The sequence below is a fragment of the Diaphorina citri genome, unplaced genomic scaffold (assembly GCF_000475195.1).
Source record: "Diaphorina citri unplaced genomic scaffold, Diaci psyllid genome assembly version 1.1 scaffold637, whole genome shotgun sequence".
In the NCBI taxonomy this organism is placed as follows: Eukaryota; Metazoa; Arthropoda; class Insecta; order Hemiptera; family Psyllidae; genus Diaphorina; species Diaphorina citri.
The window spans coordinates 128,276-147,877 of NW_007378070.1; the positions used below are offsets into that span (position 1 = coordinate 128,276).

Genomic DNA, 19,602 nt, shown 5'->3' on the forward strand with positions numbered 1-19,602 from the left:
GTATGAAAGAGACAGGCCTTAGTTTCTTCTGTTAGCTCTAACTTACTTACCTACCTTTTGCTTAATAAAGTCCGAAAGGACCCAAGTACTTACAGAAGAATCTAGGAAGTAGACATTTACCAACTTACCTTTGTTAGTATTCAATGTGCTAATGAGTTTAAATATTTGTCATTTATTTATTCCTGCGAACCCTGAATTTCTAGGAATTCACAAATGAAATTCTGATATCACTTCTGTTAAGTATAGGCCGACAGAAACTTAGCCTTGGATGGCAAAACAAACTTTTCCTATATATTTCAAAGTCACTTGTACAACCTAATATAACTTAGTGGTATCGGCGCGAACGGCCTACTGTCCGTAGTGTTAAAGTGTCTAATATTACAAACAAACAAAACTTTTTCTTTTTTTTTTTTTTTTTTCATTTTGTCTATTTTTTATTTATTTATTCCTGCGAACCCTGAATTTCTGGGAATTCACTAATGAAATTCTGATATCACTTCTGTTATAGGCCGACAGAAACTTAGCCTTGGATGGCAAAACAAACTTTTCCTATATATTTCAAAGCCACTTGTACAACCTAATATAACTTAATGGTATCGGCACGAACGGCCTACTGTCCGTAGTGTTAAAGTGTCTAATATTACAAACAAACAAAACTTTTTTTTGCCATTTGTCTATTTTTATTGCGAAAAATGCCAATTTTTAGTCATGAACATTTGCCTACTGTTCTCTTATTGTGTTTCTAACGTCTCTCTCTTCCACCCAACCATTCCCTCAGGTGCTGATGTAGTGGATTGGTTAGACAAACATGTAGAGGGGTTCACTGATAGACGAGAAGCCAGAAAGTATGCATCCCAAATGCTCAAGTTTGGCTACATTCGACATACGGTGAACAAGATCACCTTCTCTGAACAATGCTACTATATCTTCGGAGACCTACTGTTATGAAATTGCATTTGTAATCTTATTTTTATCCCTATACTATAGGAAAATAGTTTTTCAGTATGATACATAATTATGTATAGAAAACTTTTTTCAAATGTAGCATATTTTATCAGCAAATGCCAAATTTGATACTAATCCGATCCGTTTCCGTAGAAATCTTTGTCAATTAGGTACATACCTACCTTATTTATTTAACACTTCCCATGTACATTCCTTTTAACGTATCTTCAAATCTTTGGTGGTTTCAACTCTGATTCTGGTCCCCACAAGAATTTAAACTCTGTTTAGCTCTGGAGACCTATTAGCTAGTGGTAAGTTTATTGACTTTCTGTGATTGTCACGATTTTTTTTCTGCTGTGCATTTAAATTTGAAACTTAATTTATCGTCCTGAATTGAGATATTTATTTTTTCTCAGTCAGCAGCGATAGCACTTTTAATGCACCAGTTTCCATTGGAATCTGGATGAGTAACAATTTGGACAATCGCGTGCTACTAGCTTTAGGCGGCCCTATTCAGTCTGGGGTGAGAGGTGAATTTGAAGAGGCGGGTAGCTTGTCGCCGAATCGATGGTGAAACCTCCATTACTAAAACCGGAGACCTATTAGCTAGTGGTAAGTTTATGACTTTCTGTGATTGTCACGATTTTTTTCTGCTGTGCATTTAAATTTGAAACTTAATTTATCGTCCTAAATTGAGATATTTATTTTTTCTCAGTCAGCAGCGATAGCACTTTTAATGCACCATTTTCCATTGGAATCTGGATGGGTAACAATTTGGACAATCGCGTGCTACTAGCTTTAGACGGCCCTATTCAGTCTGGGGTGAGAGGTGAATTTGAAGAGGCGGGTAGCTTGTCGCCGAATCGATGGTGAAACCTCCATTACTAAAACACTTGGCAGGTATACAGCTATACAGTGCCGTTAAACACACAAAAAACCCATTTCTCATCCCGATTTCTGTGATTATTCTTTTCCTCTGTACGACCTCGAAGTTGTAACTTTCTTCTCATTCCAATTCCAGAGTCCAAACAGAACGAGGAATGTGATAGGGATAGACTAGGCGGGCTACCCCATGGCTCCCAGGCAGGTTGGGGTGCTGGTGTATCCTATGCGGGGACATATCAGCCTCATATGGGAGGAGTACCGTTCAACTACACACCAGAACCGCCTACATATGCCTATGCTAGAGAGGAGAGTATGCATAGCGGATCAGGTAAGACGTCTAATGATATAGTGAGTTTTTATACTGCTGGAATAGGACTAAAGGGATCCTTTACCCCAGATTTTAGGCCCTAGTGCTGCCACAGCTACAGTTATTAGGAATCTACCACTCAGGGTGAAGTTTAACTGTGGAACAACAACTAATAAGAGGGTGTTTTGTATTATTAGTATCATTATCTCGAGGTTTGATAGAGTATAGAGGGAACTATATAATTCCCAAGGTCTTATCGTCCTAAAATCTTTGTATGAAAGAAATACTGTTACACATATCTGTTACTGACAGTAAATTGTCTTCAAAATATTACCACTCTTACTTTAGATTGACAGCTAAGTATGTAAGTGTTGCATTTCCAACTGTAATAAGAACACTGTAGAATCGAAGCAGGCAGGTAGGTATTAATGGCTATATTATTTCTTTTATCTAATTCCAATATTATTTTTGTTCATTTCAGAATAACTTTAGCTAGACCAAAAAATGAAGAACTGTTGACAGAGACTGAATCCATTATAAGTTCCCATCCTCGTAAGTATCTTTAGTTCTTTAGGTACCTACCTATTTATTTTCTTCAAAATAAATTGACCCCAAGCATATAGGTAAGCTCTTACCTTTTGCAGATTTTGCAAGAAGGCATATATGGTGTTCCAATCTCCCAATCCATTGTTTAGTTGTGTTTTAATCTTTTGGTAAGCTCATCATAGGGTATAATAAAATGACCTCTTTGAATCTTCTCTCTTATCTATGTAGCCCAGCTTACAGGAAACAACTTTTCCCCTCCATGGCAACACAATATAATTATTTTATCAAGTTTATTTTGTTTTACCTATCAGTTTTAATTAACCAAATTTTTTTCTTGTCTGTTACAGCACATCATTCACACAAAGGTCCTCACAGATCACAACTAGAAAAATATGAAAAGTACAACAAATATAATGGTGAGTCAACAATATTACATCTTCTTTTCTTAGATTGTTTTCCAAAAACCAAATCAAGTTCATTTTGTTTTACCTATCAGTTTTAATTAACTAGATTTTTTCTTGTCTGTTACAGCACATCATTCACACAAAGGTCCTCACAGATCACAACTAGAAAAATATGAAAAGTACAACAAATATAATGGTGAGTCAACAATATTACATCTTCTTTTCTTAGATTGTTTTCCAAAAACCAACTTTATCTTAGATGGTTCATTTTCAGAATGGTTAGCTTTCTCCTATTCTTTCCTCCTTTCTCTTTGAATTTGGAATGATAAAACCTGACAGTTCCCTCTACATATTAAACCACTTCTTACGTCCCGTTCTACTGTTGATGTTGGGTGCAGCTATACAGTGCCGTTAAACACACAAAAAACCCATTTCTCGTCCCGATTTCTGTGATTATTCTTTTCCTCTGTACGACCTCGAAGTTGTAACTTTCTTCTCATTCCAATTCCAGAGTCCAAACAGAACGTCATTTTCAGAATGGTTAGCTTTCTCCTATCTCTTTGAATTTGGAATGATAAAACCTGACAGTTCCCTCTACATATTAAACCACTTCTTACGTCCCGTTCTACTGTTGATGTTGGGTTTCAAACCCCTTTGAAAAAAATAAATTAAAATATCCTATTTGCCCCCACAGGTCTGCGCATGAACGGTCATGGCAAGGGTCATTACGAGTCGTCTTCCATGGTAAGCTCAGATGTAGAAACTACAAGCTTCCTCGAGTCTGATGATGATGCTTCTAGTCGCATTACTACCACTACTGGTCGCGCTACCAACATATCTGCTGATAGAAATACACTAGGTAAGGCACATCTCGCACATATGCCTATGCTAGAGAGGAGAGTATGCACAGCGGATCAGGTAAGCTTCCCCCCCCCACAAAGTAGGTTTAACTCACTGGGCATGACTGCTTATCTGAACACCTCCACCGTTTTGGTCTCAAATCTTCTCCTATTTGGCACGTTCCTTAAGTAGTCCCTTCAACTCGGTTCGCCTAAAGTCCTTTTCTTCCTTGGAAGCCAGCAGTGCCATTGTATTTTAATATTGGGAAGCCAGAGGTAAAATGACCTTGTATTCAAATAACCCGACATTTGCAGACTACAACTGCCTCATAGAGGAAAAAGTAATAATTGAGGTCTTATCGTCCTGAAATCAAAAAGAGAAGGAGGAAAACAGGAGAAAACCAGCCGTTCCGAAAACGAACCTAATCTGTTTGTGATAAGGTCTTCCCGAGCGGGAATCAAACCCGCGACCTAGCGCTTACAAGGTAGGCGTGCTACGCTCCGAGCTAACTTGGGCTGACTTAACACATTTTTCAACCAACGCTATCCCATTTTTCACTCCCATTTGCCATCGAGAGGATAACCCATTTTTCACTCCTTTTGTCCAACGAGAGGCTAACCCATCTTTCACTCCCATTCTCAGGCGGTAGTAGCAATGGGTCGGAGAGGTCACGCATAGTGAAAGCCACGAACAACAATGCTCCCTCTACCATTCCTAAAATCGAAGAGAGATGGAGGACAGGATAGTATAAAGCCAGCCGTTCCGAGATCGAGCCTTATCTGTTTGGTATAAAGCCCGCCCTAGTCAGGAATCAAACCCGCAATCAGACGCGTTGACAACCAAGCTAACTATAGACTGGCATTTCTACCTGTATGGTTCTGAGGATAAACCTTATCTATTTGTGATAAAGCCTAACCTCCTAGATAATTTAGGCTGACTTAACACATTTTTTAACTAACCCATGTTTCACTCCTATTTTCCAACGAGAGGCTAACTCATGTTTCACTCCCATTCTCAGGCGGTAGTAGCAATGGGTCGGAGAGGTCACGCATAGTGAAAGCCACGAACAACAATGCTCCCTCTACCATCAAGCCTGGTCTGGGGGGAAGCAGCTCACACTCTGGAGGGAGTGACAAGCCCCCGTCCAACCCGGATGATTTATCCGCTAGTCTGCAGAGTTTCCGAATTGCCATGACTAATCCATGTAAGTAGAACTGCTTTCTATCGGCAGTTTTTTTTTTCTTTTTTTTTTTTTTTTTTTTTTTTTATAAAAGTTAAAAGTAATACATGTTGATCCTAAGGCCTGCCACTCACTATCAGATATCAGGTAGACCTGACAGGGGGACCTTATCAGCCGTACCTGTCAAGTTTACCTGATAGTGTGTGTGCTCATCAGGTATCAGATAGACCTGACATTTGGACCTGATCAGGTGTACCTGACAGGTCTACCTTGATAGTGAGTGGCTGGCCTAATGGTAGGAACATACAGGGAGGGTCATGTGCTGAGCGACAATTGGCAGTTCGAATAGGTAAACATCATTGTTCCTTTAAATTCTTTCTGTTCCTCTGAAAATTTCTTAGGGGACTCTCCTTTTCCTCTTTACTCGAAACATACAGTGTGAACTCAAAAATGATCGGGGGACGAAATGCCAAATAGCGTTTTCCAGAAACGAACTCTTTCTCCCCCAATGATTCTGAAACACTCTGTATATCTGTTTCCAAATTATGTAATTAAAACATATTTTATAGCAATTTGTATTGAACTTTTTTTTTATATACACAAAAAAATAAACGAAGTGTCATTTTTTGAAAATATTGCTTGGATTTATTAACAGAATTGTTTGCATGTCAAAATTAAACTAGATGCCTAGGTACTTAATGTACATTGATAAAAGTTATACATGTTGATCCTAAGGCCAGCCACTCACTATCAGATATCAGGTAGACCTGACAGGGGGACCTTTTCAGCCGTACCTGTCAAGTCTACCTGATAGTGTGTGTGCTCATCAGGTATCAGATGGACCTGACAGGTCTACCTTGATAGTGAGTGGCTGGCCTAATGGTAGGAACATACAGGGAGGGTCATGTGCTGAGCGACAATTGGCAGTTATATGGCAGTATCGCTTATCGCTCTCTGTACGCAATTACCTTGAAACTTTGCTCGGATTTTAAAGCCTCTAGATAGGAAGAAAAGATAGCACCTCTGGAAATAAAGTGAGGAAAAAAAGAAGAAGACAGAAAAGAAAGATGAAGAAATAAATGGCATTTATAGTATTATTACAAATTAATTACCTAGCTAGTTGTTTCCTTCAAGGAGGAAAATATTTTTTTGAAAAGTTATAAAGTCGGAAGAAGGTGATGAAATAAATCGTATAATCGTATTTGGTATCCTCAAAGACAAATGTTTCATGTAAATTTTGAGCTGAGGATTGAAAAGAAGTAAGAGACTCTTATGAACGATGCGATGTAGGTATAGAGAAAAAGGAAATAATAAAGTGAAAATCAATGAAAATTACAACACCAATCATGAGTAGGTACTCACTGGAATACTTAAAATCTTTCCTAAATAAAATTAAAGCTAGGGCATTAATCTAATAAATATTAAAAAATAAATAAATGTCTCTGAAGTAAAAATAGTTCAATTGCAGTTGCGGCTACATCTATCCCGCCCAACAGCAGATGCGATTTCAATGCCTGCCACTCACCCTCAGACCGTGTGACAGACAGCGGTTTCACAGACCTGGGTCTATCAGACCGTGTGACAGACAGCGGTTTCACAGACCTGGGTCTATCAGACCGTCTGACAGACAGCGGTTGGGTCTATCAGACCGTCTGAGCGTAAAAGGCGGGCATTTAACCTGGTACACATGCTACCATTTTTTTCTTGCGATCAAATTGTATGAAAAATCCTTTGGTGAACATGGAAGTGTGAACAATTTCTGTACTGTGTATCCCGACCCGACGAAAACTGCAATTTATCCTTCGATCTGATTCGAAGAAAAACTGTAGTCTGTGGACCAGGCATCTACCACCCAAGTTCTAACTTCTACATAATATTTGAAAGTGTTGAAAGCTCTAAGTTTTTGAGTAGAAGTAATACCGCTTAGGCGTTAATGTAAATGAGGTAAGTATGATGCATATTATGGAGTTGTCATGTTTTAAAAGTAAATTAAAGCGTAAAGTTTCTTAAAAGCTCTCTCGCTAAATATACATCCCTTGTCCTTTTGAACACAAAACAATACTTAAGGTAAGATCACACTATTTGTCTTGGTGCCAAATATTTGTCCAAACAGTACCAAAGAGTTTCAGCCCCAAAAATTTTGGACAAATTTGGTGTTTGGTCATTTTTGTCCAAACACAAGGGTTACAAAAAAACATTTGTTCAAGTGACAAATAGTAAATAGTCTAATATGTCTCTAAAAGTACACTTAAACTATGTATGAATCAATAGATCCAAGGCCCGGGTAGAGGTTCATGTTGAAATGTTTGTTGTCCTGGATGGCCATATTCTGTACTGATGTTATGTACTATTAAAAAATGGCCTTTTATTTAGACTTCCTTATTTTTCTAACACAGTAAATGTTGTCTATTCTAAAATAGAATAGAGTGAGTAGGTATTGTGAAATACGCTTAAAACAAAATCCGTACATGAACAGGGTTTATACGCTTTTCCCGGAATGAAATTTCATGACTATTCCATGACTTTTCCAGAAAATTAGGGGCGGAGGAACTTGAAAATCAGTAAGATTAAACCTTCATTTAAATAAAATATGCAATATGCAGAACGTCAAGGAATATGAGGGGTTAATGTTTCAGGCCGTTTTTCGGAAAAAACTTGATATTTAATTTGAACATTTTTTAATTTTTGACAAGCTGGTAAATTCCATGACTTTTCCAGGTTTTCATTAAAATTTTACGATTTTCCATAACTTTTTGGACGATTTTCAGATTCCATGACTTTTCCAGTTTCTCCAGGTCGCGTATAAACCCTGATCAATATGTCTGGGAACCACAATCTTTTATGTATTGCTCTATGGAGATTAACATCACAGTATAGCTGCTAAGGTTTTTAGTGACGGGGGTAAATTTGGCGACAAGCTACTAGCTTTTACCCAGTCTGAGAGGGATCAAAAAAAGCCAGCAGTAGGCGATTTCCCCGGTGGTCACCCATCTGGATACCAACCACGCGCAACGTTGCTTAACTCCAGTGATCCATTGGGGACTGGTGCGTTCAACGTGCTATATCCGTTGGTTCAGTTTCGTATTTATATTGTGGTCCCAGCTATTACAATAATAAAATTATGATATGGAATTCACATCCATGTCCTTTTTAGTCCGTCCTTCCTTTATTATTACTAATAATAAAAGGTATAGTGGACGGACTATTGTATTCGCTTCGGTGTCGTCTGTCAATCAAAGGTCAACCCTGGGCAGGAAAAACCCTCTAGGTCAACCTAGAACAGTCAGCAGCAGTCTTCAACGTCCAATCACAACCATAGCTCTCGGTCAATCGTACTCGACTCACAGTCTAGAGACCGTCATCTGTGAGCACTGTCTTAATCCGTTTAATGAGGGGATAGGGGGAGGTGTGATACTTGGCTGCGTAATCATCTGTGTTCAGACACCATACCATGGCTCCAGCCAAACCTTTTGACATCAGATACTCGGTCTGAAAAACCAGGACGTGAGATTTTGTGGTGAGTAAAAAAATGTAGCAGTCAAATTTCCGGAAAAAAAAAAAGTTTTTGCGTACCCTCTATTCAGGATGATTAGGGGCTCGAACCCACAACATCCGATGATTCGGGGCTCGAACCCACAACATCCGTTCCAAGAACAAACCTTATCTGCTTGGGATAAAATCCGCCCTAGGCGAGAATCAAACCCCCGACCTAGCGCTTACAAGGCAGGCATGCCACCCTCCAAGCTACTATGTTGGGCATTGATTGTTTGATGCAAGAGGTAACCAAGTTACTGCTAAGGTCTTATAGTCCCGAAATCGAAGAGAGAAGGAAGAGAAAGACAGAATACAAGAAAGCCAGCAGTTCCGAGAATGAACCTTATCCGTTCAGAAAAAAATACCCCTGGCCGGGACTAGAACCCGGATATCCGTGTACCATCTTGGTTCTTACCTTGTACGCCAGACTAGGTTCATTATCAAAGGATATCCACTGATCTCCTCTATACGCATAGGGTACACTAGTGTTCTTATCGAATATCTGTATAGTATCCGGATCACGAAGGAAAGCCACGGTGTCTATATAGTCAACAAAACCTTGGTTTCCAATCCGGCCTACATCAGCAGCCGGCATTCCGTAGTCTGTACTATCCGGATTCACCAATCTGGGAATATAAAATGGATATTATTGTATATGGCTGATAGACAAGTTACCTAAATGTATTTTGTTATTGGTATAAATAGGGCCATCGGCTTTAATGAACGCCCTATGTCACTGCGACCTGATTAACTTTGTGACTTTCCCTTCAGTTATCTAAAAGAGCCCCAGACTTCTTACGAAGGTCTGTTACACGTGAATGTAACATTACTGATTAGAGCTGAAAAGGTTTGATAGAGGGACGTGTAACACCTGAAGCCTTGTCGTCTCGAAAGCGAAGAGAGAAGGAGGGCAGGAGAGGAGAAAACCAGCCGTTCCGAGAACGAACCTCATCTGATTAGGATAAAATTGGTCCCGGGTAGGAATCGAACCCGGGACCTAACGCTTACAAGGCGGCCGCGCTACGAACCAAGCTAATAGCGTGAACATTTATCCAGTATGAACTTTTACAAGTCACCTTTGAATATCAACTCCATACCCGGTGAATTAATCATGGGCATGATACACCCTAGGCATGATACACCCTAGCTAACTAGGCTGGTAATTCATGATTTGATTGAAAGTACATATTTGAAAGAGAAAACAAGTTCACTCATGCAATAGTCTGAGAGCTGGAACTTGGTGGTATATGGTAGGTATCTACAATTCTACATACGTGTAAGAGTGTCCATAGGTGGGTAATCCAAGAAGTAGCTTATTGGCGGGGATACCCTTGTACAGATAATAGTTGACGGACCAATTAGCGTTGAGCGATTTGAAATAGCCCTGGTCTGTGACTGCGGGGTAGAGAGGAGCGTTAGGACCTGGCGAAAAAAAAGTTAAAAATAATAATAAAGCATCCCTAAAGGGAATTTAGCTAATATGATTTAAACTCTGTTTATTTGATTTTTAAACAAAAGAGGACCTTACTGCCACATGAGGTGAAGTAAATTGGTATTTAAATTATTTCCAGAATCCTGTCAATTGCCAAGGAACAATGACATAAAAGGCTTAATACAGGAAACATCAAATGTCTTTTCCAATTACATTTACTAAAATCAAGCCAAAAAATATTGAATAGATTTTGCCACATGTTCAAATCTCAACAGTAAAGTTCATAGGAGGCGCCCTACCCTCCAAGCTTACTAGGCTGGTAGTAACCATTGAAATTGTTTAAATTGTTTAAATGTTTAAACACTAAGTAATCTGTGGAATATATTAGAACAAAGAAGACACAAATGGATCGGGCATATATACAGGCATAACTTCGTAGTCAACATCATTGAAGGAAGAAGAGAAGGAAGACAAGGAAGAGGAAGGCCCCGCATGAGCTTCATGGAGCAGATACTAAGTAATCTCTGGAATATATTAGAACAAAGAAGACACAAATGGATCGGGCATATATATAGGCATAACTTCGTAGTCAACATCATTGAAGGAAGAAGAGAAGGAAGACAAGGAAGAGGAAGGCCCCGCATGAGCTTCATGGAGCAGATCATGGAGTATGCTGGCACAGATTCCTACAGTGAGCTGAAGAGATTAACCCAAGACAGAGAAGCATGGAGAAGAGTTGCCAACCAATCCTTGGATTGAGATGATAGATAGATAGAAGTAATCTCTAAGGCCGAGTGAAAAGAAATAAACTGAGACTTTTTAGTCTCACCCGCTCAGGACCGTATGAATAAGGTATGAACACTTACCTAGCACAGGTAGGTACCAAATGTAGGAATGATAGTCATATCCCATGATGGACACAAAGTCCACTAATCTACCCATTAGAGGAACATCGTATGCTCTGTCTATAATTGGACCTGGTGCTGCCACTGCTACAGTCATTAGGAATCTACCGCTCAGAGTGAACTTTAGCTGTGGAACAAATAATAAATGAGAGGGTGTTTATTATCTGTGGAGTTCTTGTTAGGTATTTTGATAAATTATTAATGTCACTATACAACTGCCAAGCCAAGGTCTTCTCCTTTTTTGGTTCATTTATTTTTCTTACTATTTTCTTTTTTTTTCTATTAGGTGCTTTAACAATGTTTTGTGCATGTCGTTCGCGCTTACTATTTTCTTAAAAGGATTCATAGAGGGAACTGCTTGGAGGTCTTATAGTCCTGACCTTGAAGAGAGAGGAAAGACAGGCTAGGAGAAAGTTTCGCCCGTGAAAATCGAACCAACAACGAGAATTCTTCAAGCTGACAACGCTAGCAGAGTGCATTTTAATACTACTAGATTAGGTCGAGTGTTTCTTAGCTTGGTACCATGATTAAAAGATTTCATAGAGGGAACTGCTTGGAGGTCTGGGATAAGACAGGCTAGGAGAAAGGTTCGCCCGTGGAAATCGAACCAGCGACCTAGCGCTTACAACGCAGATACGCAACACTTCAAGCTAACTAGGCTAGCAGAGTGCATTTTAACACTACTAGAATAGGTCGAGTGTTTCTTAGCTTGATACCATGCCTACCTAATGGACACGGAAATAAGTAGGTAAGTAAGAATTTAGACTATTATTCTTACCTGCTGGAGCAGTTTACTGAACACCTAGATGAGTAAGAATTTAGACTATTATTCTTACCTGCTGGAGCAGTTTACTGAACATACGCTTCTCATGTGATTTGTTTGGACCTGGCCATCCAGGGAATTCCCAGTCCAAGTCTATGCCATCCAGATTATGTTCAATAAGAAACTCCAGAATACTCTCTGAGAACCTGTGAAGTTAGGAAGAAAAGGGGATTAGACATCGTCTTTCAATCACTGATATCCTTCAATGATTTAATGGACAGCCATAACCACAATGAGTTTAAGTCTTGGACTTGGACTAAGCAATCTGATTGGTTGATTTCAATTTTTTTAGCCAATGAGATTGCCTCAATTAAGAGTCAAGAGTTAAATGAAGTTCAAACTCAGATTAAGTTCCTGGCTATAGATTAATAATATCTTTTTCTTTTTTTTCTTTTTTCATTTAGGTGCTTTAACACTACAGACAGTAGGTCGTTTGGACAATAATATCTTAATTTCCGGTCTGCAAAAACATCTTAAAATCAAAGTTTCATCTTTTGTTCTTCCTAAAACCACCTCTTTACAATTTGTTTCTACTATTCCAAGGAACTGTAACATAACAAGGAGTACTCACGCCAATCTGTTAGCTCTAGTAGACACAGCCTTGGCAAAGTTCCCGGTACCCGCATCAGTCACAGAAATGAGAACTTTCAAGTTTGGATTTAGTAACTTCATAGCAACCACATCTCGGTAGTACTGGAAAATAAAGAAGATGGGAACATAAATTATAGAAACAGTGGTACAGAGATAGCTTGTTCAATGAAAAAGTTTTAGTCAGAGAGATCACCAAAGTTTAGCAATGCAGTGGGAGATTGCTATCCAGTATTTGGTTTGGGTGACTATCAGGATAATCTGCTGAATTTCCCCAGTCTGACTCGGACTGGTTGAGGGATGAGGAGGCAGATATAGCTTGCTGCTAAATGGAGGGTAAACCCCCATCACTAAAGACCTTAGCAGGGACTTAAGTTTATCCCCAATGGAATGGAAATCACAGTCAGCTTTCTGCATAAAAAAGCATGCCCATGGCTACAGAGTTTTTCTTTAAGTAATTTGCCTAAAAACTCACCTTTACATGATCAGGTTCCAAATGGGCCACAGTATTGTTCTTAGACACCTGAGCAAACGCTAAAAGAATGTGTGTGCACAGATTAGGGTTCAACTGATGTGGCAATAGCCCACTGCTATTCTGTGGAAGTGAATAGTAACAGAACAGCTGATAGTTATCCACAGCTACTACACTTGTGTTGGATGGGGTGTGTAAGTCTTTGTAATGGTACGGCTTATTCTTGTAAGTATAGGTGGCTTGTAGGTAGGATACTGCCCGGTTGGGAGAGGTGTCTAAATCTGAAGCAGAGAGAAATTAATTACTATATAGGTGTATTGATACAAACAAAGAAATACAGACCAAAAACTTCTTTGCAAGAAATTGAACCTGAGTAGGTAAATAATTACTGTACTAAACTTAGTGTGATATCCACTAGGCCACCAATGTTGGTCTCTATTACCTTCAATAATAATCTTTAACATGATTAATTTTTGCCTAAATCCTCTTTAGGGGTGAGCTATTCATTTCTAATGAAAGTCACAACTTTGGGCCAGGGTCTACCTTCAATAATAATTAATCTTTAACATGATTAATTTTTGCCTAAATCCTCTTTAGGGGTGAGCTATTCATTTCTAATGAAAGTCACAACTTTGGGCCAGGGTTGGGTTTTTTAGGTCACTAAGAAGCAATTTGCAATGAAAACTTTTTTTTTTTTAATCATTATTATTTTTTTTTTTCATCATGTTAAAGTTTAATTATTAGTTTTTACTTTTTAATTACTAGAAATATATCAAAGCTATACACTATACTAGTTTTGTTTGTTAATCTTACTTGGAACTGTATCCACTTTAAAGGTGAAGAAGATGGTTGGATTGAGTGTATCAAAGTCACTGCTTAGCAAGTACATGTTCTCTAGGGAGAATGCTATCACAAAGAATGACACACCAATAGTGAATAAGACAGATATCAGAATCCAATTGTACAGGTATGTCGAGCTGAAACAGGATGTGCATAAAATCAATTACAATGCTGAAAAAATAATGAAACTAGGTAGGTAATTTTTTAATTTTTATTTTATTTTTTATTTAGGTACTCATTTTGTTCCTACGAAAAATGGGCATTGTTTAAGGTAGGTACATAATGTACCAAGGTTTACTCCACTGGGGGTTTTACTCTCCATTTAGTGACGAGTGATTCTTCTCATAATACACCTGTTAAGAATTCCCGAACTTTAGAGTTAGAGACAGAATACAGTCTGTTTCTATTCCGACACATTCTGACTAGGTTGTTTCACATTTCCTATCATTAGGTCAGATCATATTAAGACAAATTAGTGTGTGTGCGGCTAGGTTTGTAAATCTGTTCCTGTTTGTTTCACAACTCTCGGACAGTTTGTGAAATTTTGGTTAAATTTTGCACAATGTTCAACACATCAAGGAAATTTCCTCATTAGAATTTGTACACGTCCTACACTTTGGGGCCTCTTGTTAGGGGCCTTTTTCAGAAGCCGGCATTCCGTAGTCTGTACTATCCGGATTCACCAATCTGGGAATATAAAATGGATATTATTGTATATGGCTGATAGACAAGTTACCTAAATGTATTTTGTTATTGGTATAAATAGGGCCATCGGCTTTAATGAACGCCCTATGTCACTGCGACCTGATTAACTTTGTGACTTTCCCTTCAGTTATCTAAAAGAGCCCCAGACTTCTTACGAAGGTCTGTTACACGTGAATGTAACATTACTGATTAGAGCTGAAAAGGTTTGATAGAGGGACGTGTAACACCTGAAGCCTTGTCGTCTCGAAAGCGAAGAGAGAAGGAGGGCAGGAGAGGAGAAAACCAGCCGTTCCGAGAACGAACCTCATCTGATTAGGATAAAATTGGTCCCGGGTAGGAATCGAACCCGGGACCTAACGCTTACAAGGCGGCCGCGCTACGAACCAAGCTAATAGCGTGAACATTTATCCAGTATGAACTTTTACAAGTCACCTTTGAATATCAACTCCATACCCGGTGAATTAATCATGGGCATGATACACCCTAGGCATGATACACCCTAGCTAACTAGGCTGGTAATTCATGATTTGATTGAAAGTACATATTTGAAAGAGAAAACAAGTTCACTCATGCAATAGTCTGAGAGCTGGAACTTGGTGGTATATGGTAGGTATCTACAATTCTACATACGTGTAAGAGTGTCCATAGGTGGGTAATCCAAGAAGTAGCTTATTGGCGGGGATACCCTTGTACAGATAATAGTTGACGGACCAATTAGCGTTGAGCGATTTGAAATAGCCCTGGTCTGTGACTGCGGGGTAGAGAGGAGCGTTAGGACCTGGCGAAAAAAAAGTTAAAAATAATAATAAAGCATCCCTAAAGGGAATTTAGCTAATATGATTTAAACTCTGTTTATTTGATTTTTAAACAAAAGAGGACCTTACTGCCACATGAGGTGAAGTAAATTGGTATAAATTATTTCCAGAATCCTGTCAGTTGCCAAGGAACAATGACATAAAAGGCTTAATACAGGAAACTTTAAAGAAGGAGAGCTTTTTGTTCCGAAATTGAAGAGAGAACGAGGATAGGATAAGAGAAAGCCAGCCGTTCCGAGAAAGAAATTTATCTGTTGAGGGATCAAGTTCGCTCCGGGCGGGGTCTGTGACTGCGGGGTAGAGAGGAGCGTTGGGACCTGGCGAAAAAAAAAGTTAAAAATAATAATAAAGCATCCCTAAAGGGAATTTAGCTAATATGATTTAAACTTTGTTTATTTGATTTTTAAACAAAAGAGGACCTTACTGCCACATGAGGTGAAGTAAATTGGTATTTAAATTATTTCCAGAATCAAGTCAATTGCCAAGGAACAATGATATGAAAGGCTTAATACAGGGAACTTTAAAGAAGGAGGGCTTTTTGTTCCGAAATCGAAGAGAGAACGAGGATAGGATAAGAGAAAGCCAGCCGTTCCGAGAAAAAATTTATCTGTTGAGGGATCAAGTTCGCTCCGGGCGGGAAGAGAACCCGCGACCTAGCGTTTACAAGGTAGGCGCCCTACCCTCCAAGCTTACTAGGCTGGTAGTAACCATTGAAATTGTTTAAATTTACTAAGTAATCTCTGGAATATATTAGAACAAAGAAGACACAAATGGATCGGGCATATATATAGGCATAACTTCGTAGTCAACATCATTGAAGGAAGAAGAGAAGGAAGACAAGGAAGAGGAAGGCCCCGCATGAGCTTCATGGAGCAGATCATGGAGTATGCTGGCACAGATTCCTACAGTGAGCTGAAGAGATTAACCCAAGACAGAGAAGCATCAAGAAGAGTTGCCAACCACGTGGAAGTGTGAATAATTTCCGTACTGTGTACCAACGAAAACTGTAATTAATCCTTTGATATCTGATTCAAAGAAAAATTGTAGTGCATTGACCAGGAATCTACCACCCAAGTTCTAACTTCTACAAATAATTTGAAAGATTGAAAGCTCTAAGTTTTTGAGTAGAAGTAATACCGCTTAGGCGTAAATGTGGTAAGTATGATGCATATTATGGAGTTATCATGTTTTAAAAGTAAATTAAAGCGTAAAGTTTCTTAAAAGCTCTCTCGCTAAATATACATCCCTTCCCCTTTTGAACACAAAACACTTAAGGTAAGATCACACTATTTGTCTTGGTGCCAAATATTTGTCCAAACAGTACCAAAGAGTTTCAGCCCCAAAAAATTTGGACAAATTTGGTGTTTGGTCATTTTTGTCCAAACACAAGGGTTACAAATATTTGTTCAAGTGACAAATAGTCTGATACCTATGTCTCTAAAAGTACTCTTAAACTATCTATGAATCAATAGATCCAAGGCCCGGGTAGAGGTTCATGTTGAAATGTTTGTTGTCCTGGGAACATGCTTGGAGACTGTGTCTGAACATTCTCTAAATATACTCAAAGGTTGACAAACATCATGTTTTAAAAGTAAATTAAAGCGTAAAGTTTCTTAAAAGGTCTCTCGCTAAATATACATCCCTTCCCCTTTTGAACACAAAACAATACTTAAGGTAAGATCACACTGTTTGTCTTGGTGCCAAATATTTGTCCAAACCCCAAACCAAAGAGTTTCATCCCCAAAAAATTTGGACAAATTTGGTGTTTGGTCACTTTTGTCCAAACACAAGGGTTACAAATATTTGTTCAAGTGACAAATAGTCTGATATGTCTCTAAAAGTACACTTAAACTATCTATGGATGAATAGATCCAAGGCCCGGGTACAGGTTCATGTTGAAATGTTTGTTGTCCTGGGAACATGCTTGGAGACTGTGTCTGAACATTCCCTAAATATTCTCAAAGGTTGACAAACAAAAAAAAAGAAAAAAAAAGATGATTTTCAACTAAAAATTGTTCACTTTGCTATGGAAGATACTGTCTGTGCACTCTTGTTATATTTATTTTATGTTCTCCTGATTTAACTATGTCTTTTAGTTATTTTTTTTTTATTTAAATAATCGTTATCATTTTTTTATGTTTATTTCGCTTTGTGTTCATTTAATCTTTTTTGTTCGAACTAATTAGTGAGGAAGTCTCTAAAGAAATGGCCATATTGTCTCTAAAAGTACTTACTCTTAAACTATCTATGAATCAATAGATCCAAAGCCCGGGTACAGGTTCATGTTGAAATGTTTGTTGTCCTGGCAACATGCTTGGACACTGTGTCTGAACATTCTCTAAATATACTCAAAGGTTGACAAACATCTCACCAAGAAACTGTAGTCCCCGACCTCAAAACTGTAGATACATCTGTAAGTATTAACTTGTTTTGATTAACTAAATTTAAAATACGTATACCATAAATAAATAAACCTATATCTCATTTTCAAATAAATCTTTATCTCATTTTCTACACCTTTGGGTGCCCAAATGACATTTTCTGATTCGCAAGTTTCTAATACATCAATATTCTAGGATTCACTAGCATTCTATCATTTCTATCGATGTATCAATATCAACAAGCAAATCAAACCATATAGAAAACAATATACTTTCTTACGATATCTGAGCGTATGGCAGTGCGCCAGTTTATTAATACTGGTTGTTGAAAAAAGTAGAAGGTATGACAATCTAGAGAACGGATTTCATTACTCCATTTTACTCTAAATTGATCTATCCTTTACACTTGAGTGCAAAGAGTAAATGTTGAGAAATAAAATGGAGAGAGGACAAGGGGAAATGGAGAAAGAAAAACAGAGGAGAGGGAGGGAGAAAGAAATGAAGATGAATATGGAAGAGAGAGGGAGACAGGGAAGAGAAAGATTGAGAGAGTAGAGGAATGGAGAGGTTTTCCATTTTGGGAAACTGACCACTGGAAAATTGACTACCTACTGCTAAATTGATCAATCCTTTACACTTGAGTGCAAAGAGTTTGTTGAGAAATAAAATGGGGACAGGACAAGGGGAAAATGGAGAAAGGAAAACAGAGGAGAGGGAGGGAGGGAGAAAGAAATGAAGATGAATATGGAAGAGAGAGGGAGACAGGGAAGAGAAAGATTGAGAGAGTAGAGGAATGGAGAGAGAGAGTAGAAAATTAAGACAGCAAAGGGGACAGGGAAAGGAAAACAGAGGAGAGAGAGGGAGGGAGAAAGAAATGAATATGAATATGGAAGAGAGAGGGAGACAGGGAAGAGAAAGATTGAGAGAGTAGAGGAATGGAGAGAGAGAGTAGAAAATTAAGACAGCAATTTGAACCGGCCCAACTTCAAGTTCTTCTTCAAGTCTATGGACGATGATTTTGGGTAGGTCCTAGGAATGTATTTCTCACAAACCAGAGCATAAGTAGGGGCGGATTTTGCATGTTTGCATATGCAAAAGCGTATTTTGAGGGTTTTTTACATGTGTTTTTGCATTTTCGGGCATTTTTAGTCCGTCCTTCCTTTATTATTACAATAGTAATAACAAGCTGGGTCCGTCCCTCCGGGAATTTTTTAGCCCGTAGTTTATTCGGGAGTGTCTTCCATAGCAATGTTAACTGTGGGTTTTGTAGATTCGTATAAGCTTGACCCAACTTTTAGGGACTTGAAAAATCTCCCAATAATGAAATCTCTGATTTATAAACCTGCATTAAAAGTTTCCCTTATAAATTGTAAAGTAACCTTCGTGGCCTAATAGATATCAAACAGGCTTGGCACGCTAGAGATCTGGGTTCTATTCCAAACGGAATCAAAAGAAGTACGATCACCCAGCACCTACAGTACATATTTGAGGGTTGTTAGCTTCACTACAAAACAATGGCACAATCTCTGCTTATACGGGTGGGTATACCATTTATATGAAAAATGTATGTTCTGAGTTTTTTGTCGATGAAATATAAATGGAAACTTAAAAAAAAAAGAAAAAAAAAGATGATTTTCAACTAAAAATTGTTCACTTTGCTATGGAAGATACTGTCTGTGCACTCTTGTTATATTTATTTTATGTTCTCCTGATTTAACTATGTCTTTTAGTTATTTTTTTTTTATTTAAATAATCGTTATCATTTTTTTATGTTTATTTCGCTTTGTGTTCATTTAATCTTTTTTGTTCGAACTAATTAGTGAGGAAGTCTCTAAAGAAATGGCCATATTCTGTACTGATGTTATGTACTATTAAAAAATGGCCTTTTATTTAGACTTCCTTATTTTTCTAACACAGTAAATGTTGTCTATTCTAAAATAGAATAGAGTGAGTAGGTATTGTGAAATACGCTTAACACAAAATCCGTACATCAACAGGGT

General features: G+C 38.3%; 2 protein-coding genes and 2 long non-coding RNA genes across 5 annotated transcripts in view; 2 read left to right on the top strand and 2 right to left on the bottom strand.

Moving 5' to 3' along the window:
* Nucleotides 1–819: 819 nt before the first annotated feature.
* The window catches only part of LOC113468069 (segment polarity protein dishevelled homolog DVL-3-like), a 21,057-nt gene continuing 2,274 nt past the window's right edge, over nt 820–19,602 (top strand). Inside the window, exons 1-4 of the mRNA XM_026824716.1 lie at nt 820–929; nt 1,237–1,256; nt 1,967–2,158; nt 4,946–5,131. Of these exons, the coding sequence (XP_026680517.1) occupies nt 859–929; nt 1,237–1,256; nt 1,967–2,158; nt 4,946–5,131 (469 nt within the window). The 5' untranslated portion in view covers nt 820–858. The remainder of the gene's footprint in view (nt 930–1,236; nt 1,257–1,966; nt 2,159–4,945; nt 5,132–19,602) is intronic.
* Nucleotides 8,388–19,602, bottom strand: part of LOC103510725 (chitinase-3-like protein 1) — a 25,270-nt gene continuing 14,055 nt past the window's right edge. For both annotated transcript variants that reach the window (XM_008475412.2, XM_026824715.1), the window contains exons 2-9: nt 13,675–13,838; nt 12,865–13,142; nt 12,373–12,494; nt 11,815–11,947; nt 10,940–11,105; nt 9,916–10,063; nt 9,057–9,267; nt 8,388–8,596 (exon numbers count right to left, since the gene is read on the bottom strand). In XM_008475412.2, the coding sequence (XP_008473634.1) occupies nt 8,456–8,596; nt 9,057–9,267; nt 9,916–10,063; nt 10,940–11,105; nt 11,815–11,947; nt 12,373–12,494; nt 12,865–13,142; nt 13,675–13,838 (1,363 nt within the window). In that variant the 3' untranslated portion in view covers nt 8,388–8,455. The remainder of the gene's footprint in view (nt 8,597–9,056; nt 9,268–9,915; nt 10,064–10,939; nt 11,106–11,814; nt 11,948–12,372; nt 12,495–12,864; nt 13,143–13,674; nt 13,839–19,602) is intronic.
* Nucleotides 14,350–15,183, bottom strand: LOC113468070. The gene is made up of 2 exons (XR_003391932.1): nt 15,037–15,183; nt 14,350–14,388 (listed from the first exon to the last, which is right to left on the bottom strand). It is a non-coding gene; the product is annotated as an uncharacterized LOC113468070 (long non-coding RNA).
* Nucleotides 16,805–17,881, top strand: LOC103510724. Its single transcript, XR_001809544.1, has 2 exons — nt 16,805–17,185; nt 17,576–17,881. It is a non-coding gene; the product is annotated as an uncharacterized LOC103510724 (long non-coding RNA).